Source organism: Triturus cristatus, chromosome 3_2 (assembly GCF_964204655.1).
Source record: "Triturus cristatus chromosome 3_2, aTriCri1.1, whole genome shotgun sequence".
NCBI classification, from domain to species: Eukaryota; Metazoa; Chordata; class Amphibia; order Caudata; family Salamandridae; genus Triturus; species Triturus cristatus.
Window position 1 is genome coordinate 154,484,182 of NC_140584.1, and position 27,869 is coordinate 154,512,050.

The 27,869-nt window shown below is 44.5% G+C and overlaps 1 protein-coding gene across 1 annotated transcript in view; it reads left to right on the forward strand.

Annotated features, from left to right (window-relative positions):
- The window catches only part of LOC146856932 (transient receptor potential cation channel subfamily V member 6-like), a 254,437-nt gene that overhangs the window by 110,272 nt on the left and 116,296 nt on the right, over positions 1–27,869 (forward strand). The window contains exon 4 of the mRNA XM_085647392.1: positions 10,097–10,237. Coding sequence (XP_085503518.1) covers positions 10,097–10,237 — 141 coding nt within the window. The remainder of the gene's footprint in view (positions 1–10,096; positions 10,238–27,869) is intronic.

Genomic DNA, 27,869 nt, shown 5'->3' on the forward strand with positions numbered 1-27,869 from the left:
TACCCAGATGTCCTTCATGGCATATGTTGAGAATTTTGCTACGTAATGACTCCGGTGGTACGAATCTTCCATTTCTGATCAAAAATCCATCCTCCTGGCACAATTCATTCTTGACTTCCCAAAAATGTTTCAGTTTTTCTTGTAGCCTATTCTTTGCTGGCCACCCCTTATTAATTTTTTCCATCACTTGAACGATGGTGTCATCTTTACTCTGTTCGGCGAACCATTCGTCTTTTTCTAACCTGCTGTCCACATCAAAAATTTTAGCAATGCACATTTCCTCATTTTCCTCTTCAGTCCGCTCCCTGTTCTTCAAAGGCATTCTGCTGAGATAGTCAGCCACGACATTCTTCACACCTGGTATGTAATGCACCTTGTACACGAAGTCAAACAGGCGTACAGACATTCTCGCCAACCTTGAGGATGCAGTGTATAATCCCTTGGTTGTCAGCACTTTGACTAGGGGCTTGTGGTCAGTGCAGAGATGGACCATCCTTCCCCAGATATACTGCCGGAAATGCTCCAATGCCCATACGCACGCGAGTGCCTCACGTTCAATCACGGAATACTTTTCCTCCGCCGGAGTTAGTGATCGTGAAGCGAAAGCCACAGTATTCTCATTGCCCTTGGAGTCTTTTTGGGTTAGGACAGCACCAATGCCCTTGTTACTGGCATCAGTTGTCAAATAGTTTTGCAAGGTTGAATCGTATCCTTGCAATGGTAAAGCCGTGCACATGTCGTTCTTGAGGTTTTGAAAAGCGGTTTCACAGTCCTTGCTCCATTCAAACCTGTTCTTTGTTTTGAGCAGTTGTCTTATATCGTAAGTTTTCAATGCAAAGTTTTTGATGAATTTGGAGTAAAACTCCACCAGTCCTAAGAACGATCTTACTTCATCCTTGTTGGACGGAATAGGGGAATCCTTAATTGCCTGTAACAATTCCATTTTTGGGCTAATACCTTCACCTGTTATCTTATGGCCCAGGTAATTTACAGATTTACATGCAAATTTGCACTTGGAATGTTCTGCGGTTAGACCTTTGCTTTCCAGGATTTCGAGGACTTGCTCAACTCTTACATCGTGTTCTTCCTTGGTTTTCCCCATTATCAGGATATCATCCTGAAATAGTAAAATCCCTTTAATTCCTTTGAAGACATGGTTCATAAGTCTTTGAAACATAGCTGCCGCTGAGGCCAAACCAAAAGGTACTCGGGTGAACCTGAAACAGCCGTGTGGAGTAATGAAAGTCGTCAACGACCTGCTGTCACGATGTAGTGGCACTTGGTGGTATGCAGACTTCAAGTCCACTGTTGAAAACCATTTTATACCCTTGGTTGCAGCCAACATTTCGTTTATTTTTGGAAGTGGGTACTGTTCTACAATGATGTTTTGATTTAGGTCTCTCAAATCGACGCAGAGCCTCAATTTTCCGTTGGCTCGTTTGGCAATGACCAACGGGGCGACCCACTCAGAGGCATCTATTCTTTCAATAATTCCTTCGTTCAGGAGTTGGTCCAATTGAGATTCAACCTCCTCTCTGATGGCAAAAGGAATATTTCTTGATTTGTGTATCACGGGTGTGTTAATAGGTTTAAGTTGTATCTTATGTTGATACCCTCTGAGCTCTCCTACAGTCCCACTAAATACCTTGGGGTATTTTTTTAGCAAGGAGTCTGCGTAATTCTCGTCATCAAAAAGGCTTAGAACGGGATCCTCTCTACTCGGATCAAGGATGATTCCCAAACTTCCCTGATCCATCCACCCCAATACAGATGGACCAACTTCAGAGACATACAGTTTACTGTCGGAGTCGCGACTTTTATATTTGAAATTGAGTCTCTTGTAACCACATACCTCAATTGGCTCTCCAGTAAATGACCTTATTTTTATATCTGGTTTCTCTAGGTCATTTCCCAGTTTAGATTCGAACTTATCCTTCCATACTTGCTTGTTGACTATGGTGTATGGAGATCCGGAATCTGCCACAATGTCAATATCTATTCCTCCAATAGTCATGTGACATATGGGTTTTCTTGTTCTGGTTATTTTTCCTGTGGTGTTTATTACATCTACGTACTCGCCCTTTTCTTCTTCAAAGCATAGTACATACATGTTAACGTCATCATGTTCATCTTCACTGTCACTTGAGTTCCCACTGTACTCAATCATTTTAATTTTTTGCGGTTTTCTTTTATTGCAAGCTTTCACATAATGCCCTTTAACCCCGCAATGTGTGCATTTAATTTCTTTGGCCGGACATTTGGGATCATTGGCCAAGTGAGATGGGCTCAAACATCGATAGCAATGAAATTCAGTTTTGGTATCATTTTTCTTGTACACTTTTCTATAGTTTTTTTGATGTACATTGGTTTTGTGATAGATCTTTTTATCAACCACCTTCCCCACGACATCACTTTTATTTTTCTCTTTCGTCTCTGCCAGAACTGCCTTGGCGCAACGCCCTGTAAGTTCTGCCTTTCTGGCTATATCAATTATGTTTTGTAGAGGATACTCTCCCTTAGCCCACAGATTGTCTTGTATGTTGGAGTTAGATCCTTGCATTACTATCTGATCACGTATAAGTTCATCATGCAGGTCCCCGAATCGACAATTTAATGCTAGGTTTTTCAATACAGACACATAGTCGTCAATAGATTCATTGTCACCTTGTTTTCTGTGGAAAAATTTGTATCTGTCCACACCGACGCATACTCTGGGTTTATAGTACGTATTGAGGTCGTCAATGGCATTAAGGAAAACGTCGCCTTCATTTTCGGCCCTAATCCTTTTGTTTATAGCATTATACACTTTTATGCCACCGGCCCCCAATGAATGCATTAGTAACTTATACTTCCTTTCAGGCTTAACTTCGTCATCTTCTTCCAGTGTGGATATGTAGTTTAAAAAGTAATCTCTCCACTCTTCCCATTTGAGAACTGGTTCATCCCCTGCTCTTAAAAATGTCTCGGGTGGTGCGAGATTCCACACGTATCCAGATGCCATGGCAAAGGGTTATGTAAAAAAGTTAGTGAGAGTACAATGGTGAAATGAGGAAAGTACACTTTATGGAATAGTGAGGGTGATTGTCATAGAAGGCGAAGAGGAGAAAAAATTATAGGCTGAAAAGCGTGGAAAATCACGTATCTGTCAACCCCTTGGGAGTGAGAAAGGTAAAAACTACCCACAAGATGCCTGTATTATGATCAAAACAAACAAAAAAAAAAATTTTTTTTTTTGAATGTCTTACTGGTGTTGAAGTCCCAAGGAAAGTCCTGATACACCGTGTGGTCTCCTCTTGAGCACGCGCTGCACCGGTGCTGGTTTGTGTGCTTAATCCGGTGCGCGCGTTGAAATTGACCGGTGAAAGGAAGATTGAAGCGTTGAACGTCGTGGCGATCGTCAGCAGGAAAAACTAGACCGCTAAAAGCTGGAAGTAGGATTTTCCAAGATGGCGGCGCGTATCACGTAGGAGCGTGATGACGCGCGAAGCAGCTGAGAATCGAGTCAAGTGAAATTGACAGTTGACGGATGACAGTTCAGGTGACAGTTGTAGCGGTTGGAGAAACCGTTGGATGTCAGTCAGAGGAACGAAGGTTTTTCTTACTATCAGCCACTGCTCAATAGTTAATTCTTAACGTTTGAAATCGCCACAAGAATATTTCTGTAGAAATTATTTTTTTTTTAAACAGAAATGTTAAATTGGAGAATATTCACCTCAGGTGGAACGGGTGTTCTTTGAAGAGATTAGTTAACACTCCGCTGGGCACGAAGATTGAAAACGAAGTTCAGTGAAACTGACTGCAAGTGCCTTATATTCCGGGTGATGTCCTGTTGTAATTCACGAATAAGAAAATCCGACTGAAGAAAGTGCAAGTCTCTTGTACAGGAAGAATATATTTTCTTTCTCTGTTCAGCGAACGTGGGTTCCGTGTTGGCACTCGTCGCCAAGTTGTTAAGAAGATGCTCACACTTAGATGAAGCAGAAAGTTCCTTTAATTAACATAAACCAACACATGCTCCGGAAGGGTGGAGCGAATGACGACTTGCAGTGTCGGCGATCAGCTGTCAACTGTCAGTGCTACAGTTGGACAGCTGATGACCTCACAGGTATGGTGTCCGCGCAGGGACACACAGTGGCAAACTAGAACGGTGTCCCAAGTGGGACATAAGAGGAACGTAACATTTATGCATGTCAATAACTGTGTTTGTGCAGCTGTTACACAGTTGTGTATCTTTCGAATCTGAAGGTTCCAAACGGCTGAGTGAGGCAGTTGTAGATTGAGTACTGGCGGTGTACGGCAGAAGACGGTGGGCTCCAGTAGTTGTGGAATAAAAAACGTGAATTCATACTCTATTGCAGTTTCCCTTCTTTATGAATTTGTCTCACAATAATGGCGACAAGTAGAAACTTGCAGGTGTAATTTGGGAGCCTGCAATCACTTCATCGTCTTGACAGATGTAAACTGCTACTCTTCGTGGTGTCGTCTAGTAATTCTTTTGCTGGAACGATGCAGCAATTCTTCACAGTGGTGTTGTGGCAGTGATTCCGCTTCCCTGTTGGTAGCCTGATATTTTGGCCAATATCTTGTGGTAACGTCAGCTTCAGGCATAAGTACATAAAGTGAGACATCCTGTGACATTAACTCGGTGGCCATTTTAGATTGGTACACGGAGCAAGGAGCCCATCACACATTGACATCAATTTCAGAAGCCATTTTAACATAATCAGCAGCAATGAATAAATGAATTCAGTGGTGGTAGATGTGATTGTGTGATCATGTCACAGTGGTGGCCATTTTGGAGTGGCCACAATTGTTCAACACGGATAGCTGAAGGGAACGTCCAGGTGGTTTGTTAGTGCGCAGACAGTGAGTTTCATGTGGAATTTAGAAAAACATCATATTTGTTTTATTTTGAATCTGGTTACGGGTGACAGCAAGGCTTGTTCTGATTCAGCCTTCCTGACTGACTTGGTTGGACGCAAGCTTACTATTTTAGTGCACTGAATCAAGGGGATAACTGAACTTGGAATAATTCTCAAAATATGGCTAGTGGAGGTGAGGTGCAATAAGCCCCTGGGTTTTTACAGAGGCAGACCTCAACAGCAATGGAGGCGTTGGATTATAGTTTTTTCAGAATTACTTGTAGCAATTGATGGAGTTAACTATTCATCACCCAGAAAACTAGCCCTTTTGTTTAATTGCCTGGGAGCTGAAGGATAAAAAAGGTTAGATCATTTATTTGAAACTCAACCAGTTGAACCGGAAGAAGATGGTTGAAATGTATACAGTGAAGCACTGAAATGGCTTTCCTTAATTTTTTCTGATGAATTGATTGTGGTTATGGAAAGATTTAACTTTTATTCACGGAAACAATCCAGTAGTGAAACCATTGAGCAGTATATGGCTTCTTTGAGTATTCTCGCAAGCATGTGTATTTTCGAAAATTGCGTGGACCAATACACCAGGGATCAAATTGTTCTGAATTGTGCTTCAAGAAATGTTCAGGCACACCTATTTTGTTGCACACATCCCACACTTATTGAAATTATCAAAATTGCTAAGGGTATTGAACACTTGGTGGAGTCTGAGTGTGTCTTAACCAAGGATGGTGATGGAGGGGAACTTATGGTAATCAATGCTCTTAGTAAAACTCAAGTCAAAGTGCATGACAAGTGGGAGGGTGAATTACAATTTATTTGACCAGTAGACAAAGACCACTGATGAAAATCGCCTATATGTATGTATATTATATTGTTTTCTAAAACTAATAGGATGGTCAGATAGTTTAAGTTATCGCAACAGGCAGACCTAAAAATGGGACACTATGGTCAAAATTCAAAGAAAATGCATTGCAGGAATTGTCTGTCTCTAAATCCAAACTATTACTGGGCAAGTGCTGTCAATATTATGAGGTCAGATAATATGTGTTCCCAGGTCATGGGCAGGTGAACCCGAACACTTACATTTCCATTGTTTTTTCACACCCACTTTGACCACCTAACTTGAGCTGCAAACACATGGAAATCGAAGTGTTTCAGATTTTAACATATTTAAGTGTTAACACATATGATAAACTGAAATTATGAACAGACAGTTTTGAGGAATGACAACTTATCCTTAAAAATGCCTCCGGACGACTTTTATTGAATTGGATGTTTAGTAATGTCTTCTAATATTTAACATTTTGGTATTGCCCATTTTTTTTTAGTTCTGACAAAAAATGATCTGCGTTATCATTTTTAAATTGTTAATTTTATACAGGTTACCCTCCTCGTTTGTAGATTGTAATTATGAACTGTTGATAAATTTAAAACGATATACTTTTCGTAGAGGTGAAAGATTTTTTATAATCGAGAAAGCACTTACTGAAGTATTTTATTCTTTACATATGAGTTTATAAAAACTCAGCCATTTATTTAGAAAGAAATGCTATTATAAAGGTGAAACATAAAACAAGTTAGTGGTTTCAATAGTTGCAATTGGTGAAGCCTTCTTTCGAACACGCTTCAATTAGTGACCATTTAGCAACATATAAACAATTCTCAAATGTTGCAGTATTTTTCTCTTTAGAAAGGAGGTGGAATATCAAGTCACGGTGTGCGTATTTTAAAAAAGCCTACATATATTCCAGGCTTAAGCAGGTATCCTAAACACCTGCAAAATTTGCGAGATCAAGAGCGAAAGACATAATAAAAGCTTTCTTTTTTCAGACGAACAAAGTGGCCGATTACGATTGCGGAAGGCCCTTCACTGCCAGCCATGTGATGGCGGTCCTTCCCCAATTGTACAGCGATTTTCCCCCCGCCACATTACGATGGCGCAGGGAATTACACTCGGACCGTGGCGGACGCGAAGACCGTCTGCCAAAAGTAATCTAACAGATTGCCTGGCGGACGTATCCGATAGCCCTAAATGGTGGCGGTGCCAAAAAGGCAACGTCCACCAAATTAGGATGCTTGGTATTGCAAGCCTTTCCATGGCGGCGATGCTGCCATGGAAGGCTGGTGGGCATTACTGACGGGGGCCGTTGTGGGCCTCCCTTGTGTTGGGGGGAGGTGAGGGTGCACTTGGGGGGTACAACATACGGAGGGCTCACGTCGCAGTGGCAGCAATACGGAAGACGGGAGAGCCAGCGGCTCTACTACTAGCAGATATGGACAGGGCGTTCGACTCTCTCAGCTGGGTTTACCTCTTTGCATTGCTACGTACACTCAATCTTGGTCCCCGCTTCCTCTCATACATAACGCTCTTCTATACGGAGCTCACGACGTCAGTTCGGGTGGCTGGAGCGTCCTCCCCCACCTTTTCCATAGGGCAGGGTACAAGGCAGGGGTGCCCGCTGTCTCCATACCTCTTCGCCCTAGCCATGGAGCCATTGGCGAGGTGGGTACACATTGATGCGCAGGTCCGGGGATTTGAATGGGCCCCGGGACTGTCCGACCGGATTGCCTTCTACGCAGATGATGTCCTGTTTTTTCTTTCTGACGTGGACAGGACAGGACCGCGGCTGCTGCGCAACATGCAGATTTTTGGGGAAACATCGGGTTTGCATATGAATCCGTGCAAGTCTATTTTGTGGGCTCTGGGGGAGCGAGCGAGAGTGGGTGCCTGGGCTTCCTCGATCCAATTGGTGGTGGGGGGCCTGAAGTATTTGGGGGTATTCCTGTCGGATGTGCCGGCTATCTCCTGGGAACGGAATGTGGCTCCGGTGTGGGAGCGAGTTCGCTCAGACATTAAATCTTGGTCTCGTATGCCCCTGTCCCTATCTGGAAGATCAGCAATTTTCAAGATGGTGGCGCTCCCTCGGCTCCTCTATCAGTTGCAGAACCACCCATACCGGATTCCGCCTGGCTGGTTTAGGCTGGTGAATTCGGTGCTCGGGCAATTTTTGTGGGAAGGGGGTAGGGTACGTGTGGCACTGCGAACGTGCTTTCTGTCCACATATTGCGGAGGGCTGGCGAGCTTGGATATCTTATCATACTACCAGGCTTCGCATTTGCTAGTTCTTAATGAATGGTGGTATGGGGAGAGGGGAGACCCGGCATATGCGCTGGAGCGGCAGCTTATGGGGAGTCACACCTTACACACGCTCCTATACTCGACGTCGTTGAGAGGTGCGCTGCCATCGGTCACACGGATAGTGTTTCAGATCTGGAGACAGGCGTTGCGTCGCATGAGATGGTGGAACACCTTGACTCGGGAGACCCCTCTGTGGAATAATGGGCGTCTGCCCCAATTGGCGGCACTACAGGGATTCAAGGGCTGGGATGCGATTGGCATTTCAACACTGGGAGATGTAATGAGAGGTAGGACACTCAAATCTTTTCAGGATCTACAGCGGGAGTTCCAAATGCCATGGGCACAATTTTTTCAATATTTACAGCTCCGTCACGCCCTGTCACCTAGTCTGGTGGGTTTAGAGTCCCTCCCTGAATTTAGCCCACTGGAGGCGAAAGTCTTTATGGGGGAACTTAGGGGAATTTTTTTTCCACCAAGGTATATCAATCCCTGGTCACACACAGTTCCCCCACACTGAGCAAAGTGCGGGGGGATTGGGAGGCAGATGTTGGCACCCTAGAGGAAGAGGACTGGAGGGAGGCACTAGCAGCGCCGCGGGGCGCAGCTATAGCCATGAGACTCCGACTGGTTCAGTTTAAATATCTTCACAGGGTATATTTTACAAGAACACGATTGTGGCGGGTGGGATTGATTGCGTCCCCGAAGTGTCTGCGGTGTGGTAGGGAGGAGGGCACATTTCTGCACACAATATAGCAGTGCACGTCATTAGATCGGTTTTGGAGGGGAGTGTTGGCATGCCTTTCGGAGGTGCTGGCGTGGGAGCTCCCCCGATCGCCGCGGCTGGCTATACTTCATGTCATGGAAGGCATAGGGGGTAATATTTATAAACGACACCTTATGTTGTTGGGGTTTACGCTGGCTAAGCGAGAAATTGCTAAGGAGTGGAAGGCTGCACGAGCCCCATCCATGACAGTATGGAAGAATGGATTAGATTTTTGTATGGGACTGGAGCAGCCCGTCTTTGAGGTCAGGGGGTGCCCACGCAAACATTACAAGATCTGGAAAAGGTGGGCGGACTATCGAGGAATATGGTTAGAGTCACCGGTGGAGGAGGAGACCCGTGCGTTGGGGTAGTGGCTAGTAGGGTCCAGTGGCCACAGAGGGGGCATGTGGGGGTACGAGCCATGAGGGTGGGATATATAGTTGGTGGGAGTGGGAGAGCAAAATTAGGCGGCAGGAGTGCGATCACAAGGGAGTTGGGGGAGGGAGGGGGGAATTCAGGGAGGGGATACTAAGTGTTTTCAAATATGCATTTGGTATACATCGTAATTTTACCCCCCTTTTTTCTTGTTTATCTTATGTTTTAATATATATCTGTCATTTGCTTGCCGGTATATGTATGATGAATATGGTAGACGTCTCTGGAGTGCAGAGCCCTGCGCTATGATAGTCAAATTGACACAATAAAGTATAATAAAAAAACACATTGAAAGTATTGTGCACGCTTGACTGACTAAACTATGCAAACAAAAGAAACATCTTGTTCAATGAGTTCCTTAGTTGATGAACATAAGGAAGTATGTGCAATAAGAGGGTTGTAGCGAAAATGGGAACCCTTAAATATTATTTATTAGAATTTATGGACATAATTTCTATAAAATGTTTTATTTTTTTATTTGTATCAATTAGTTTAAATGCTGAAAATTAAATTGAATGTGGAATATGAAAATTAAAATGTTTCATGATGAGATCTTAATTTCAGAAGCAGATGTAGGCTTGTAAAAATCAGCAGTACATTGCTTTCTGTAGTATTTTCAAAAGAGGACAAGCATTTTTCGGATGATCACATAATAATATGGTGGCATGCAGGTATGGCTATTTTTCACCTTACAAAGTTACCAACTTGACACATGTAGAGGCAGGAATATAGGAAAGGAATGATTTATAATTCTCATTTTAAGTACTTTAATAATGTTTTCTTAGGATAAACTCATTGTGCGTGGAAAGAGTGAAGAAAAAGTCATTTTACACCTTCAACCTTCAGTGTTTGAATTTGGTGTTTGTTTTGGAAATGCAGGACAAATGGCCCTTCACATCGCTGTACTGAACCAGAACATACAGATAGTGAAGGAGCTTATTGAGAGGGGAGCAAACGTGTCATCACCACGAGCTACTGGAACCTTCTTCAAACGAGGGCCGCAGAACATCATCTACTTTGGTATGTGAGAGTGATCATAGTACCTACACTGGCATGAAGGTAGAACAGACTATTAAATGCATCATAGCTTTAACTCTTGAATGTCTAGTTTCAGTTTTATTGACAGTTTGATATAATGCTTAAAAAGGCAATACAAACTGCTGAATGTCAGCCTTGAATAGTGCAGTGTTGCTGTAGTACCTACACCAGAAGGTTAACTCATGGTTCCTGTATATATAAGCAGACTTCTTCTTTCTTCCTTACTAATTTATTTCTCATGGAGGTTTACAGTACAAACATGTAGCCTTTCAGTTATTTTAGAACACAGACTAGGATAAGAAAATTATCCAGTACCGTGAAATAGCAGTGTGTGGCTGAGAACTCATCCAATCAGATAGTGTGTAGCTCAAAGATAATATTCTCCATCCATGGAGAGTCCAGAGAGTCCATTTAAAAATTGTGTCTAAATTATTCAGTTTCCAGGTACTTTCCGAAATGAATGCTTCTGTGTTTGGTTGCAGAGAATGTTTGAGGCTGTTCCATAATCTTGCACCTTAATCTCCTAGGAATCTGATTATGTGCTTAATACGCATGAATAAACATAGCCAGATCAAGTTAGCAGATTAAAATAGAAGGATTCTAGCTGGGATGCTTGTCGCAGAAAGCTTTCTGAACAGTGTAAATAACCTTGAATTTAAAGTTGGCAATAACTGTCAGCCAACTCTGATTAGTTCAGAGTAGTGTAATTATTTTTCAGACCAGACATAGCTGGGGAGATTGATGCCTTAACACTGTGTTGACTTGTTACAAGAATGACAGGTCAAAGTCAAAGATTGTCTCCTGGTGGGGTGGGGGAGAAGTCCTAACCCGGAGACAAATCAAAGGGTAGTGAGTTTGGCTTGCTGTCACCCACCAGTATGATCATCTTCTTGGTTCCAATGATGATGAGATAGCGGTCTTCCATCCAATAGAGGATGTGGTCCAGGTACATGGTGATATTTTTTGTTTTGTTTGGGTTAATATTTTCTGGAAATGTCCTTGAGCATCTTCTGTGTACATTTGGGACTTTACTTGATATCTCTTGAAAAGGTCTGCAAAGGGACTTACATAGCGAACAGCAACGGGAGAACTAAGGTATGGTTTCAACGTCACTAAGATATACTAGAAGGCCGTCTGCATACAGCGACACTCTATGCGTGCCATCTCCCAGGGGAATACCATTGTCCAACTGGGTACATATTGACTCCACTAGTGGCTCTATTGCAAGCGCGAAGAGGAGGAGGAACAGAGGGCACCCCTGCCTCGTCCCTCTCCGCACAGGATTGCGCCTGAGATGTAGGGCCCCATTTTGACCCCGATGGCCGGCTTGGTGTATAGCAAACTGGTCAATTGTAGGAAAGGAAGATGTGCGGAGGAAGATCACATGAGTAAACTTCGCGGTAAGATTCAGAGCACCGCGTATTGTCTGCTAGCGTGTAATGCCTCAGATCTTTTGAAAACCCGGTAATGGCGCGAGTATTTTCACAACTGTAGCGGGATGTTTTAACTCCAGAGCGCAGCACTTTTTTAGTTTTTTAGTTTGTAGAGTCCGTGAGCGCGTCATAATATTGTTTGCTTGCCCGTATTCAAGCGGCACCCGGTAACTGCGGGTGAACTTTTGTTAAGTCCACGGTGAGTTAAAATCATGAATGTTTAAATCGTTTGCACATTGTAAGATTAAGTTCCACTCACTGTAGAGCTACGGTGTGTTTGAATTCAACATTTTCTTTTAGATTTCGGATTCATACACCACTATCTATGGTTTTTAAAGGTTCTATGTGTTTTTTACCGAGTCACTTCGTTATTGAATCACTGCACGGCTGCACTTTTGATTATACACCATTTTAGATTGGAACTTGAATGTTTTGGACTAAAAGTTGAATCGCCCTCTGTTTTCTGTTACTTTCAGCATTACAATGTTTGACCCCTGACGAAGGCTCATGTTTTGGACCTGAAATGCATTGGGTTTTGAAGAATTTAATTGATTAGAGCACTTCATGGATTGAATACTTGATGACTGTGTTGGATGAAATTTGCATGTTGTGGAATGCAATTGAAAAAATAATAAATTACTGTATTCAAGGATCACGAATCAGCTTGAAAGCATGAAAATTAAAAAACTGTGAATCAGAATCTTGTTGATAACAGTCATCTGTTAAAGAAATAGTGCTCCCACCTGCAAGTATGGTCTCCCCCACTTGCACACTTGTCCGGTTTACCTTTCAGACACCCATGGACTAGGCGCCAAGGGGGTTGAAGCGCACCTCAAATCACTAGCGTATATTGTGATTGACCATTTAAAGACTAGTGTGCACGTTGGCAAATATTGGCATTTCAAAAATTGGCAATTGTAAAAGTAGCATCGAGGTTGTATTTCTCGAGCCTGCGAACAGATAGTCCCATTCCAGGGAATCAAAGGCTTTCTCAAAGTCTAATTTTAGCTATCCCACTCGCGGTAAGAAGACGGAGGATCTTTTCTCAGGAGACATTACCTTCTTTATGCTGCGGTGAATCCCAGCGATTATATATTAATCAAGAAGGATTTTTCGGATAAAATTAGACTCCAACGATTTATCAAAAAGGATTACTCCAATTTTGGAAATTGTTATCTCAACTGAAGAACCGAGGCATTTATTTTTGGTGATTGACAGCACGCTACAGGAGACTCTGAGCGTTCAATGTAGATATTTTCCATCAGGAGGTTCGCTACATTGGTATTGATACAACGCCACATTCTAACCCTGATGAAGTCCTTTTAACTGAATACGAGAACTCTCAAGACTCCCGTCCACATATGTTTCATTAATGCTATGATTTGAAAGATTATAATTGTACTTGACATTTGAATTGTTTAAAAAAATATCTGTGTGCTCCTTGATACTATCATTGTCATTGAAAGAGAAAGTAGTTTTCTCTTAAATGTGACCTCTTAGTAGTGGGTCAAGTCAAGTTTGAGCACTTTGGTGCAACTTCAGATTTTGAGGACATATTTACTGGTGCAGCCCATATGGCCCACACTACTGATCTTGTACCTCTTAGTACCACCAAATAAGGCTGGAGTGGTGAAGTAGGTGAGCAACGGAGCCGCGAGTAAGTCCCTGACCTTGAGTGGCGCCAGCAGCAGCAGAGGCAAAGCCAGTGATAAGACCTGACTCATGTGGAAAAAGCACAGCACACTACTGCCTAAGAACAGCCTTAGGACACCTATGAAAAGGAAGCGTGGGAGGCAAAGTAAATGGGCAGCGAAGCAGGGGCATACAAGGCACGTACAGAGTAAGGCCTCCTGGTACACAGAAGCAGCCATCTAAGAGGCTGGTGTGGCTTCTGCCAGGGGGACCATCTGTGTCCCCCTTGTTTGATTAAAAAACATTTTAATGAATGGCTCCTGACAGCGGCCGACTGTGTGGCTCCCGAAAAATCAGTGACAATCAAGAAGATCTAAGACCTCGTCACCTTGGTACAGCCCTGAGCTGAAATGTCTAAAAGTAAACTGCAGGAGAGCGGAACGTCTTTGGAGACTAGATTATAGTAAATATAAGAAAACAATCTATAATCTTGTCCTCCAACAGTACAAGGATGCAATTATTGCAGAAAAAATACTATTTTATACAACTAAGAAAGAGGAAGTCGGAAATTCCACTAAGGCACTTTTTAAAACTGTCACACTGCTGTCTAAGTCGCAGCAGGCTAATGCTTTCCAACCAGATCAAGCTATGTGCAATAAACTGGCCCTATATTTCCAGAACAAGGTCCAAGTAATTTATAACGACCTTTTGAACACTCAAATGTTTCCAGATAAGCAATGTCAAACGTCCGGTGAGGCTGAATTAACACACCGATACCAAAGGGGATGATGGACGGAGCGTTTAAGCAAATCAAACACTCACCCCCAGTCAACTGATCTGGGTTTAATCCATCATCATTCTTTAGCTCCCTCCACCACCCCAGTTCAGACATGGCCATATGCAAATCAGTCTGACCCTGTGCCTCATGGAAACAGTCAAGCCTGAACTGCCAAGCCATGTCTTCCCTGGACCAGAAACAAGCATCCTGGGACCGGTTTCGGGTTCATAACCCTCATCAGCCAAGCTATCTTGAATCCAGTGGCAAAGTGAGCAAGGGACCCACGTCTGGGCATACCCTGCCAACTTAGGGCAAACAAAGCGATACCAAAGGGACTGATGAACGGAGTGTTTGACCAAATCAAACACTCACCCCCAGTTAACTGATCTGGGTTTAATCCATCATCATTCTTTAGCTCATTCTACCACCCCAGTTCAGACATGGCCATATGCAAATTAGTCTGACCCTGTGCCTGGAATCAAGCTATCCTGGCTGAAGAGAGGTGAAACCCCGAAGCCGGTTCTAGGATGCTTGTTTCTAGTCCAGGGAGTACATGGCTTGGCAGTTTGGGCTGGACTGTACCCATGAGGCACAGGGTCAAGACTGATTTGCATCTGGCTGGGTTCAAACTGGAACAGCATGGTGAGCAAAAAAACAATAGATTTAGGCCTAGATCTCTTTACTGGGGTGAATGTATGACATTGTTCTGCATTCTGTCCATCAACTGTTGTTTTTGCATTTGTCACCCGAGTGGGAAGGGAATGCCCAGACGTGGGTCCTGTGCTCTCCATGCCACTGGAATCAAGCTATCCTGGCTGAAGAGGGGTGAAACCCCGAAACCGGTCCTAGGATGCTTATTTCCAGTCCAGGGAGGACCTGGCTTGGCAGGTCGGGCTGGACTGTACCCATGAGGCACAGGGTCAAGACTGATTTGCATATGGCTGGGTTCAAACTGGAACGGCATGGTGAGCACAAAAACGATGGATTTAGGCCCAGATCTCTGTATTGGGGTGAATGTATGACATTGTTCTGCATTCTGTCCATCAACTGTTGTTTTTTCATTTGTCACCCCGAGTGGGAAGGGTATGCCCAGACGTGGGTCCCGTGCTCTCCATGCCACTGGAATCAAGCTATCCTGGCTGAAGAGGGGTGAAACCCCGAAACCGGTACTAGGATGCTTGTTTTCAGTCCAGGGAGGACCTGGCTTGGCAGTGCGGGCTTGACTGTACCCATGAGGCACAGGGTCAAGACTGATTTGCATATGGCTGGGTTCAAACTGGAACGGCATGGTGAGCAAAAAAATGATGGATTTAGGCCCAGATCTCTGTACTGGGGTGAATGTATGACATTGTTCTGCATTCTGTCCATCAACTGTTGTTTTTGAATTAACCCACTGCAGATTATCCTGCTTCCAGACAGTTACAAACGATGAGGTACACAAACTTCTCGTCTCCATAAAATCCGGGTCACTCAAAGACCCCTGTCCTCCGCTATTATGCACTTGGCTGCTAGGAAAATCTGTGACAAACTCACCCCTCTAGTCAATCAAGTTTTGGAATCAGGTAGCTATCCAGTATGCTGGAAAAAAGCAACAATCAGTCCAATTCTGAAAAAACCGACCCTAGACCCCTTGGAACCTAAGAACTATCGTCCGATTGCTGGCTTACCAATAGCAGCTAAAATTTTGGAGACGTCTGTGAACAAGGTGCTGACTGACTACCTAGACACCAATAACCTCCTGGATCGCACTAAGCATGGTTTTCGGTCGTATCACACTACTGAATCAGCCCTGATTGTTGCAACGGAGGAGGTCTGTAGGATAGTAGACGGAGGGGGTAGAGCAGTCCTTGTACTTTTAGACCTGTCAGCAGCGTTTGACACCGTGAACCACACGGTGTTAGTGCAGCGGCTGAAGGAGGTTGGGGTTGAGGGTGCTGCCCTGATCCTCCTCTCTTCGTTTGTGGAGTGGAGGGAGCAGAGTCAGTTTCTATCTACCCTGTGGGGTCTCACAGGGATCGGCCTTATCCCTGACGATGTTCAACATCTATGTCACTTCCCTGGCCAGACTCATCAGGAAGCACGGATTCGCCCTGGTATCCTAAGCTGACGATGCTCAGCTTGTAATCTCGATATCTAAGCAACCAGATGATACAGCTGCTAGGTTTCACGCATGTCTTACCGAGATTATGACCTGGATGAATCACAGCTTCCTGAAAATTAACACAGATAAGACGGAGGTCATATAGTTTGGTCAGGGCCGACCCCTGTGGAATGACTCCTGGTGGCCGGTGGGAGCGGGGGAATGCCCTTGCCCGGTGCCTAAGGTTAGAACCCTTGGAGTCATCTTCGATGACCAGTTACCTTTTTCTGCTCAGGTAAACAGCCTCACCTCTTCCTGTTTCTTTCTATTAAAAACCTTCAGAAAGATTTTTCCTTTCATCTCCCAGGAACGCCAAAAGACGGTGGTGGTGGCTCTTTCGCTATCCAAACTTGATTACTGCAGTGCCCTGTATTTGGGCATTGATAAAACCCAGATGAGAAAGCTACAGTCCCTACAGAATGCCGCAGCAAGGCTGCTTCTAAATATACCTAGAGGTCAATCAACCTCGGCAGGAATCAGAGTACTGCACTGGCTCCCTGTTCAGCAGTGCGTGGAATTCAAGGCCTTATGCCTTGTTCATAAAACACTCTACGGGGGAGGGGCTAGGGACATCCAAAAAATGTTTTCACCCTATACCCCCGCTCGTGCCCTTAGGTCTGGCAATCTAGGCCTCCTCCAGATTGACAGGATTAGGCGGGTAAGATGGGGCGGCAGAACATTTTCAAACTGTGCGGCAAAGTTATTGAACAAGATGCCAATAGCCATGAGATTCCAATCAAATCAACAGTCCTTCAGGAAGGCTCTGAAAACGTGGCTTTTCACTTCGATCCAACTCCCTGGTAACACAGGCGTACCATTTTTCACATACATCAGCACCAAGACGCTGTGGCATTCGAGCGCTATACAAACATATATCCTATCCTATCAATTCTCTAATTGAAGCCTATGACCACCCGCAGACACAACATTCATGTAATGTAATGTAATGTAAAAGTGCATTTATAAAGCGCAAACTGTCACTCCGCAAGGAGCCTCCTGGCGCTAAAAGGACGAGGTAGAAGAAACTGAAATAAGAAGAACGAGAGGCAGGTGTTAGATTAATGCAAAGCAGAGGTCATCTGGACATTTATAAATCCAGGTTTTTAGTGCTTTCCTGAAAAGCGTCTCTGATTGTTGCATACGTAAGCCAGCAGGGAGTACGTTCCACGCCTTAGAGCCAAGATTGGCGACCGTTTTTCCACCTTTGGTGGCAAGTCTAAAGTGGCGTGGTTTTAGCAAATTGGCTGAGGAAGATCTGAGGGTCCTGGTGGTAATGTAGGGTGCGAAACGAGCTGTGAGATATCTAGGGCCTGTCCGGCGAGTGGCTTTGTAGGTGATCAGAAGCATTTTTAATAGAATCCTTTTATGAATGGGGAGCCAATGTAGAGTGTTTAGAGCCGAGGATGCAGACGAAGTACGTGGGAGCCTAAGAACCAGGCGGGCTGCAGCGTTTTGTGCTATTTGTAATCTTTTAATTGTGGATTTGTTAGCCCCGGCCAACAGGCTGTTGCAATAGTCCAAGCGTGAGAGGACAAGAGCAACCGTTACAGATTTCCTAGCAGCCAGAGGGATCAGATCAAAGAATTTCTTCAAGGATCTTATTAAACTAAAGCAGGTGCCGGCCGTAACCAGTGCATGAGGGAGGAAGGTTAAGGAAGAATCAAACTTGACCCCCAGGTTTCTGGCCACCTTGACCGTATCCGGTCATAGGGTGAACTCTAGAAGGTATCATGTGCCAAATCAGCAAGTCGTATCCCTGGACCCGGCAAGCCATCTACCCCACCAAAAAGAAGTCATGCTCATGCCCCTCCTCCCAGGGCTTAGTGGAAAGTTCTTGTAAGGGGGAGGTGAGGCAGTACAATAGTCAGAACACCAGGTCTTAGAAATGGGCGCCTTTAGTTGGCAGAGGTAGGTACCCTTGTCCAAATAGGGATTCTTGCTTCTAGTCAGGGTAAGGGGGATACACACTTTAGATAACCCCTGCTCACCCCCTTGGTAGCTTGGCACGAACAGACAGGCTTATCCCAAAGGCAATGTGTAAAGTATTTGTACCAACACTCACAGTAACACAGGGAAAACACCACAAAAGAACACCACACCAGTTTAGAAAAAGAAAGTATCTTTATCTAAACTAAACAAGACCAAAGCGACCGAAATCCAACATACACAGTTAAAAATATGACTTTCAAAAGGTTTGAAGAACTTGTACCACAGAAAACTATGAATGTGTGACTTCTCACCAAAGTACCTGTAGATGCATCAAAGTTCACAAGCCAAACAGCCGCAGCATCAGAAAACAAAGAGATGCGACACTCCTGAGACCTTGGGGAGGCAATGCGACAGTCCCGCTGCACGCAAGGGAAGGGTTGCATCGAATCCGGTCTGTACGGGGAGTGATGCTTCGATTCTTAGTGACGGTTCTGGTCTGTGAGTGATGCGTCGGAAGAACTTGCAGCACAGGTACGATGCAGGGAAATCCGGGATGTGACGGCGATCGATGCGGCGGCATCGGTCCTCTTCAGCCGCGATCCCTCGATGCGTTGATTCTTGCAGAGGCGACAGGCGTTGCGGTAGTTTCCGTAGCGGCACGGCGATGTGTGGAAATTCTTCTCCCGCCGTGGAAATGCGTCGGGAAAACAAGAAGCAAGAAGAAGCAGAAGCAAAAAGAGCGATGCATCAATATTCTGTAGTTCTTTGAGTTTTTTCTTGCTTCCAGCTCCCAAACAGCAGCAACAACCTCCAGAGGCCCAAAACTGGCACAGGCACCTCTTGGCAGGTCAGAACTCACAGCAGCAGAGTTCAGGGGAGCTGGGGTGAAGTCTTTGTGTCCCTGAGAATTCAGAACAGGAGACCAGCACACTTCAGGCCCTTGGAGATCTCCTTCATGCAGGGGGACACAGCACACAGCAAAGTCCTTCCCCTTTCCTTGGCAGAAACTGAGATTGCAGGCCAACCCCAGACACACAGCAAGGGCAATACTTCTCTTCAGTCTCTCCAGCTCTCCTCCTTGGCAAAGGATCCTCTTTAATTCCAGGAATGATCTAAAAGTCTGGGGTTTTGGGTCTGATACTTATACCCCAAAATGTCTTTGTTATCTTTGTGCAAGAGGCTCTGATCCCAGTTCAAACCAGTTCTGCCTTCACTGGTGAAGCATGACCACAGGGCTTGGAGACAGCATTTTGCAAGCAAGACAGGCTCCATTCAGGTGCAAGGTAAATCTCCTCCCACCACCCTATATGCAGCCCGGGTCTATTCAGCTCAGGGCTGAGCCATCTAGGAAGGTCTAGGCACACCTCAAACCCCCAGAGGCTGTCTACAGGGAATTAACTTCTTCTGTCTTTGTCACACTGAAACCAGACAGTCAATCCACAAACAGGCAGAGGCACACAGGATGGTTGGACACTAAAATAGCCACTTTCTAAAAGTGCTATTTTCAAACACACAATTTAAAAATCATCTTTACTAAAAGATGTATTATTAAATCCTGAGTTCAGGGATACCAAACTCCATTCTTCCATTGTATCCCTATGGGAAGTTATGATTGTAAAATGTTACAAAGCATTCCCCATTCTGGCAAAATGGCCTTTCAATAGTGAAAAACCAAATTGGCAGTATTTAACTATTAGGACATGTTCCACACACCAGTACATGTCCTACGTTTCACATACACTGCACCCTGCCTAGAGGGGTAAATTGGGCCTACCTTAGGGGTGCCCTATATGTAAGAAAAGGGAAGGTTAGAACCTGGCAAGTGGGTGCACTTGCCAAGTCGACATGACAGTTAACAAACTGCGCACAGGCACTGCGGTGGCAGGTCTGAGACATCTTTTCAGGGCTACTCATGTGGGTGGCACAATCAGTGCTGCAGGCCCACTAGTAGTATTAGATTTACCAGCCCTGGCACACTCAGTGCACTTTACTAGGGACCTACTGGTAAAACAAATATGCCAATCAGGGAGAACCAATCACAATACCAATTTATACAGAGAGCAAAAACGAAATTGAGCACTGCATCAAAAATACAGGTGGTAGAGGCAAAAAGTCAGGGAAAACCACGCCAAGGATACCAGGTCTAACACAAGGCCACCACACAAAAGACAGTGCGCTCATGCCCCACCCCACAGTGTTCAGTTGAGAGCACCTACTAGGGGAGAAAAGGTGGCACTATCACTTCAGACCACAGCTCTCGGGCTATAAGATCTGGTAGAATGAGTAATGAACCACTGACAGTTCAGTAACGCAGAAAGAACAAGAGGGGCAGAACAAAGTCTCCCAGTAGGCCTGGAGAGTCCTCTCCATTGACTCTGGGACTTAATCATAAATGCTTTACCTCACTGACATCAGTACTGGACCCAACCTCCTCAAGCCCGAAAAAGTGGAACAAGCTATAATAGGGCATGTTCGCTTGTCTGCAGTTTTTCAGGACAATAGCAGAGCAGCAGGCACCATAGGTCCTCATAAGGCAACGCTCTATGTTTTCTTCGGGAAAATGCCTGTCACTGACAGGACAATCAGCAGCAAAGACATGGCCACAGAACAAGAGGATGCCCTTACCATATGCGCTAACTCGGAGTACCCAACAGGGAGGCCCCCTCTACTTACATTCCATTTTATGGTGTATGCACCACCACCATCTCTGAGTGATAATTCCCTCTTCGGCAGCCTAACAGAGGCTCTAAACCTTGCACACCTTACAGAAAAAGCTACATTGCTGGTAACTCCCACTACTACAGAAAAGGGCGACCTACAGTCACCCCCTCGGATGAGCCCTTCTGAACAGAACCTGTCATCAATATTTATATCAAGTGATAATTCACCAATTTCTCTTGATGCCAAATCCCCAGTTAAGGAGCTTCCTCAACAGTCCTCCAATGGAGTGATAACCTGATCCCTTTATTGACATCATCTCGAGTCCACCAGTAACTCAATTGATCTGAGCTCCAACAGGAAATAAAATACCACATGCATCCATGAAATCTTTCCACCAGGACAGCTCAGAAAATCTCGTCAACATACCTGGAGGTAAGGAACCAAATGACCAATCGCTCTTTGAACTGTCCTTCTTCCACAGGGATTCGACCAGGATCCCATGCGCTCAAGACACATCTGCCCCTGAAATAATGACCTACATCCTTACCACAGTCTGGCCTCAACTTCTGCAAATTCTGAAATCCACAGTTTCTGCTTTAAATTACCACTCGACAAATTGGATGTACAAGTTGATCTGAAAATACTGGCAGCGTTCACAGCAGGAATAGACAACAAATTGGACAACCTAAACAAACTGATGGTAAGAGCGCAATCAAACATCAATTTTGTGCAATCAGTATACTGCTGATCTCCTATAAACGAAAGTCTGTTCTCGCTCCCAATGTTCCTTAATACATTTTAGACTGAAATCAAGAGACTCCCCGAGGAACACCAGAGCCAACAACAACACACAGTTGCAGCCATCCAACAAGCTTCCAAGGTGCACAATGACGCACATTTAACCTCCAGTATTGGAAATGAAGCCACCTGATTGACCCTCAGCACTGCAGCAGCCATGGAAGCAATGGGATTAAGAACTGATAACTCCCTCGAAAGCACCATGAGCGGAAAGTCCCCGAGCGAACATCAGCCCAGCCAGCAGTGCAACTCTGACCAGTCAGGTTCACTGATAACAGTCCCGACTTCTGTGAAGGCTCCCTCTGGTGGTAGTTGAGACAGTAGAGGGCAAGATGGTCACTGACAGCCCACCACCACCCCTAAGTAAGAGGGCAAAGAAAAGGCTCCAAAAGCAGACTAACAAGACAAGTAGTTCCACTTTACCTGCAACTCACAACCTGTTCCCAATATGTGCAGGTAGAAGGGCAGTATCCATCCTCCCTAATGGGGTAGAAAGCAACCCCTTGCAGTCACAGCACTCTTCAACGCTGACTCGGGATAATGTAGTAGAATCTGCAGATTCTAAGATGCTGGAAAACCACCCCAAGGGTCAGCTAAGCCAACCACCAAGACACTCAGGTTCCGGCAAAAGAGGAATGCCCTATAAACCAGCTATAGCGGAATCGAGAAGAGTGTGACAGACCCAACCACCTTCGACCCAAAGCATCAGTGGAGTAGGAGCTACAGTTAAGATTGGCAATGAGAATCTGAGCTTACAAAACCAGCTCTCCCCCCAAAATGTAGCCACGGAGCAACTCAATCTTACCAAAGCTGTCAGTGATGACCCGTTATAATTTTTAAAGGACGCTATCAAAGTAACGATAATAAAGGACCAGGGTCCCCCAACTCCTCAAATAGAGGCAACGTACAAAATTGACACTTATGTCATGGCCCTCATGAGGAGCGCCAGCAGGGAACAACACTGGATCCACACAAGTAGAGCAGGCCCCATACAGGTTCTGGGGTCCCAACCAACGACACAACCATGAAATTGCTGTGCCATATCAACACCCCAGAATATCCCTCACAAGGTCCCCATGATATCCTAAACAGGGGGAACATCCTTGGGCTGCTCGAGTCCATCCCTGAACTCATCAGATTGGAGTCCAGTCACATCATAGCATTGAATAGGATCGAATCAAACCTGTGTTAATCCACTATCACTATCCTTGTGTTCCTGGAATGTCAACTGCCTTACCCAGAAACTCAAGTACCAAGACGTGATAATGTTCTTAAAGAAACACGAAATCATAGACCTACAGGTAACATGGGCCGAGACAGGTCTCCCGATTGTAGGCTACATTGAGCATTGGACACCATCCTTTAGGAAAACACAAGCACAGCAGATCAAAAGGCGGGCTATCTATGTACACTTCAGTCAAGTTAAAAGGGATCATTAACTTGTTAACATTTGAGGAGAACTGGCTAATTAGAATCAAGATTAGTACCTCAAGATTGCAGTAATAAATATTACTGATAAATGTCTTCATCTGTCCAAACGGCCCAAATGTAATTGTTTAATACAAAACCTGTGCGACTTAGCCAGCGATTACCCTAAAGCAGAATGTCTGATTACTGGGGATTTTAACACAAAACGTTTCCAAGACCTCCCGGAAAGATCAAGAGGAACCCACTCTAGGGAGCGACCAAAATATCATTGAACCGGCCAAGCCAAGTGGCTGCCCGCGTAGCCAGCTTGGTGAATAGATGGTATTGCAACTCAGCAGCATGGGCTGCATAATTCTGAATGGTCTCTTCTCTCCGGACAAGCTGCCAAACTGGTTGAGAACCAACTGGAAAACCTGCTCCTTCCTTGATTACTCCATTTGTAATGCCGAAATGTTCCCCCTGATAGAAAATTATCACATCACTCCACGGGCTGAGAGTGATCATCACCCACAGATCATCATGCTGTCATCTAATCTAGCGTACCATGCCTTGGCAATGTCCACCTTCAGTCGAACACACATGGTGAACCTCAAGCATCTCAAATGGACCAATTCCATCAGTGGTACCATTAAGACTGCATGTAAGGTGCATTTAGATGAATATGCACAAATAATCCTTCTCCAACTACAGAATGGGTGAACTTTACCACGCAATTGCTTACAAAATTCCACCTACCCACCTGTCAGTTTGCGCCCCCCAATGAATCTATCACCTCAGCCATGATCAAGGATTTCAAGAAAATACACAAAGCTTTGAGGTGAATTCGAAAATCCCCAGGTGACAGGGAGACTCTTAATGCATTCATGCAAGCACAGAAAGCCTACAGGCAGGCAGTGTTAACCGAGAAGCGCAAACAATCAGAGCATTTCTGTACAACACTGCTTCATGCCAGCAAGAATCCTAACTTCTAGGGGCTCTTGGTCCCTTGTCAACAAACAAGTGAATGGACAAAGAGGCTTGGGCTGTGCCAACATACCGGAAGCAGAATGGGCATCCTTTCTACCCACGTATTTTGAGACTATTGAGGAGGAAGTTAGCTCCATGGAGAGTAGTGTGAAAATGGCATCTACAACTGACATTGGAGCCTTTAATCGGGATTTGGGCTCTTTACACCTTATTGCAACAGAGGAGGAGGTTAGCTCCATGGACAACAGTGTGAAAATGGCATCCACAACCGACATTGGAGATATCATGACTGGAACCCCTCACACCACAATGCTAGGGACTGGCCCCTCTCACATCCCAAATAGTGCATGCCATAATAAAAGGAAGCTCAGATGGGGCCCCCATGCCCAATGGTTTGCCAGAGGTACTCCAGTTCTGGGCCGAGCAGTTTACTAGGCTCTTTGACCACTGCCAGAGGGCCTCAGAGATATCAGACTCATGGCAAGGTGCTGTAATACACCTAATATATAAAGGCGGTACAAGAGTGGATCCAAGTAACTACAGGATGATAGCCTTCCTTGACAATGATGTCAAAAACTACTCCAGCTTGCTCCTGGTGTACTTATGGTGGTGGAACAGAATCAGCTAGCTCATTTCAATCAAACAGGGTTTTTGGCTAAATCTGGGACACTTACCAATCTAATGCTAATATCTGTCCTGATGGAAAAAGCAACAGCCTCAAAATCTCTGATACATTGCAGCTTTGTGGACTTCAAGGTGGTGTTCAGTTGAGGACCAAGGGGAGCCCTGTGGGCTAAGTTATAGTGATGGGGAATACCCCGGTTCCTAATTTTGGAGGCTATATTACAGCTACACTCTGACACATAGCTAAGCATTAAACTGGAAGATGGCACCCACTTATCCAGAAAAATGATGACTTCGTGAAGAGTGAAGCAGGGGTGCATGTACCCACTTGGTTTTTTAAGTTTGAAAAGGAAGTTTATTGAAAAAATGCAACTCAGCGTACATATGTATCAAAAACTTCAATATGTTAATATAAGCATAAATGGTATAATGGCTTAATAAATAAACACCTTGAAGTCAAGGAGAGGGGGCTCACACACCAAAGGGATGGAGCACCCAGTAACTTAACAAGTTAAGACAAATTTTCCCTTTGGGTAAATCAAGTAGTCAGTTCAGTTCAGTAAATCTTTATTTCGATGGTTAAAAATCATCATAAAAATACATTTTATATAAAAATCATGTAATTTACATTTCTGAACTTCATTAGGATAAAAAGCAAACACCACACAAAGCTGATACAATTCATACAAAAGCGGTAAAATATTATGTACATCATTGCTTTATCTCTTGTGTTCCTTAACCTTACTGCTACTTTCAAAAAGCTTATTACTGAGCATAAAGTGCGCTTGTCATTTGCTCTTTGAAGAAACAGTAATGCGGATTTAGCATGACGAAACTTTCCCTCTCTTAAAATATCAACCAAGAACGTGCGCCGAGGGATACGATAAAAAGGACACAATAATACAAAATGAAGGTTGTCCTGCGGAGACCTATTGTCGCAGCCGCAGGCACCCTTCTGCTCAATAGTTACAGTAAAACGAGATGGATAAGATAAAATATTAGGTAACAAATTGAGCCTAAAACGGCACATTAAAAACCTGTCCTGCTGATTATACATCAGAAATAAATAGGGTTCCATGCCCTCCCCATTCTTGACCAGGCAATAAGCCACTACTGAGCGCTTTAATAATGCGGGGGCTGCTCTGACAATTTCCAATTTTTCCAGCAGGAGTTTTTTAATTTGTGGTTTCCGGGTCATAGAAATTGTACACGGATTGCTAAAGAGAGTATGCTGGTCTATAGACTCTAGTGTTGTTTTAACATATTTCAGCCAGGGGATTTGCATCCCCTTATCCCTTTGCAAACAGTCTGTGACAATTTCCCTACTCAGTTCCGCCTCAGGATTGGCCCAAATTCTGAGCCATGCCATAACCGGCCTAATCTTCACCTGGTCTGTGATGTACGGAATCCCAAGTTCTGAGTGTGCAATTTCCGCTGGTGTAGACTGTGGGATCTTTAGGATTCTACAGAGAAATTCATCTTCCTCTTTCTGTAAGTGTTTAGCATCCCTGAAGCCCCACACCTCGGCTCCATACAATGCCTTTGCGGCACTTATTGAGCAATATGGGCTCATTACTTGTTCTGGGGACCAACGTCCCAACCTGCGAGCAAAATTTAATATTGCACCATTTGAGGAGACCAGTTTAGTACAACGTTCCTCAATCAGCGAATTAAACTGAATCTCACCATCAAATAAAAGGCCTAAATAAGGAAAAGTACTTACAGTGCCCATTATGTGGGTCCCTATTTTAAACACACATTTCTTAATGGGCCTTTTGCCTGCAACCATCGTAAATGATTAGCTCAGATTCACTGACAGGTCTAAATTGTCCATGAACTTTACAAATCCATCGATGAGCGATTGTAGACTTCGTGGAGTTCGTGCAAGCAGGACCGCGTCATCCGCGTACAGAAGTACCGGAATTTGACGCTTCCCTACTTTGGGACAGTCTACAGTCTGGACAATAAGGCTTGTCTCTAGATCATTGATATACAGTGAGAACAAAAAGGGAGCGAGAATACACCCTTGCCTTACTCCGCTTGTGCATGGAAATGGGTCAGTTCGCCCCCCCTCCGCACTGAAGCGGACCCTGGCAGTGGTATTCCAATGCAACTCTCTCAAAATATTGATAAGACCCGGGTCTATTCCCAAATTATTCATCATTGCCCACAATTTGTTCCTATTCACATTATCAAAGGCCGCAGACAGATCCATAAATCCCATATAAATGGAACCATTGCTTGCTTTGGTGTACTTAGCAACCAGTAAGTATAGATTTAAACATTGATCACTAGTCGATTTTCCCGCTCTAAATCCATACTGTGTGTCGGCTATTATGTGATGCTCTTCAGTCCAGGTCATAAGACGATTCTAAACCACCCACCCAAGTATTTTGGCTGAGACGTCAATCAGCGATATCGGTCTATAGCATTGGGGATTGTCCCTATTCCCTTTCTTGAAGATAGGGACAATTAGTGCAGTAGACCAAGATCGCGGGAGTCCTGATTTAATAGCCGCATTTAACACCCTCGTCAAAATTGGCGCCCACAGGTCGATGTTACTTCGGTATAGATCTGGGGGTGTACCATCGGGTCCTGGAGCTTTGTTCGGTGACAACCCTTGAATTGCCTTAATGACCTCTGTTAGTGCGAGATCTATTTCCAGACTCCGTGTGCCATCCCAGCCCCCTTCTTGTTTTGTGTCTTTAGAGTGGTTGTAAAGACCCTCGAAATGAGTCACCCATTGTTGAGGAAGGATATTTGTACTAAGGACCGGAGCACTACTATCCTGGAAGCAGGGCCTGTTAATAATCCTCCAGAATTCTGTGAAGTCCCTGTTTTCTCCTGCCTCTCTTAAATCAGCCCAGACTTCTGCTTGTAGGGTAGCCTTTCTTTCTTTTATCTTAATTTTATAAATTTGTCTGCACTTGGCCACTTCAACCTTATCCCTAGGGTTAGCTTTGAGGCTTGATTTTAGGTTTCTTAATGCTCGAGAACAATTAGTATCGAACCATCTTGGCTGTGTGCCTATCTTTCTAGGACCTTTTACTTCTAATAGTTTATCGGCCAGTGTTGTCAATTCCCCAAAGGACGCAACTAGATCGACTCCCCCTATCTTAGGGTCTAGGCAGTCTTCGACAAATTTTTTGCCTTTTACAAGCAGTGTTGTGTAAAATTCCTGGGCGTTAATTTTCGCCCACCTTAAACGCCTCCCCTGGTCTGTCG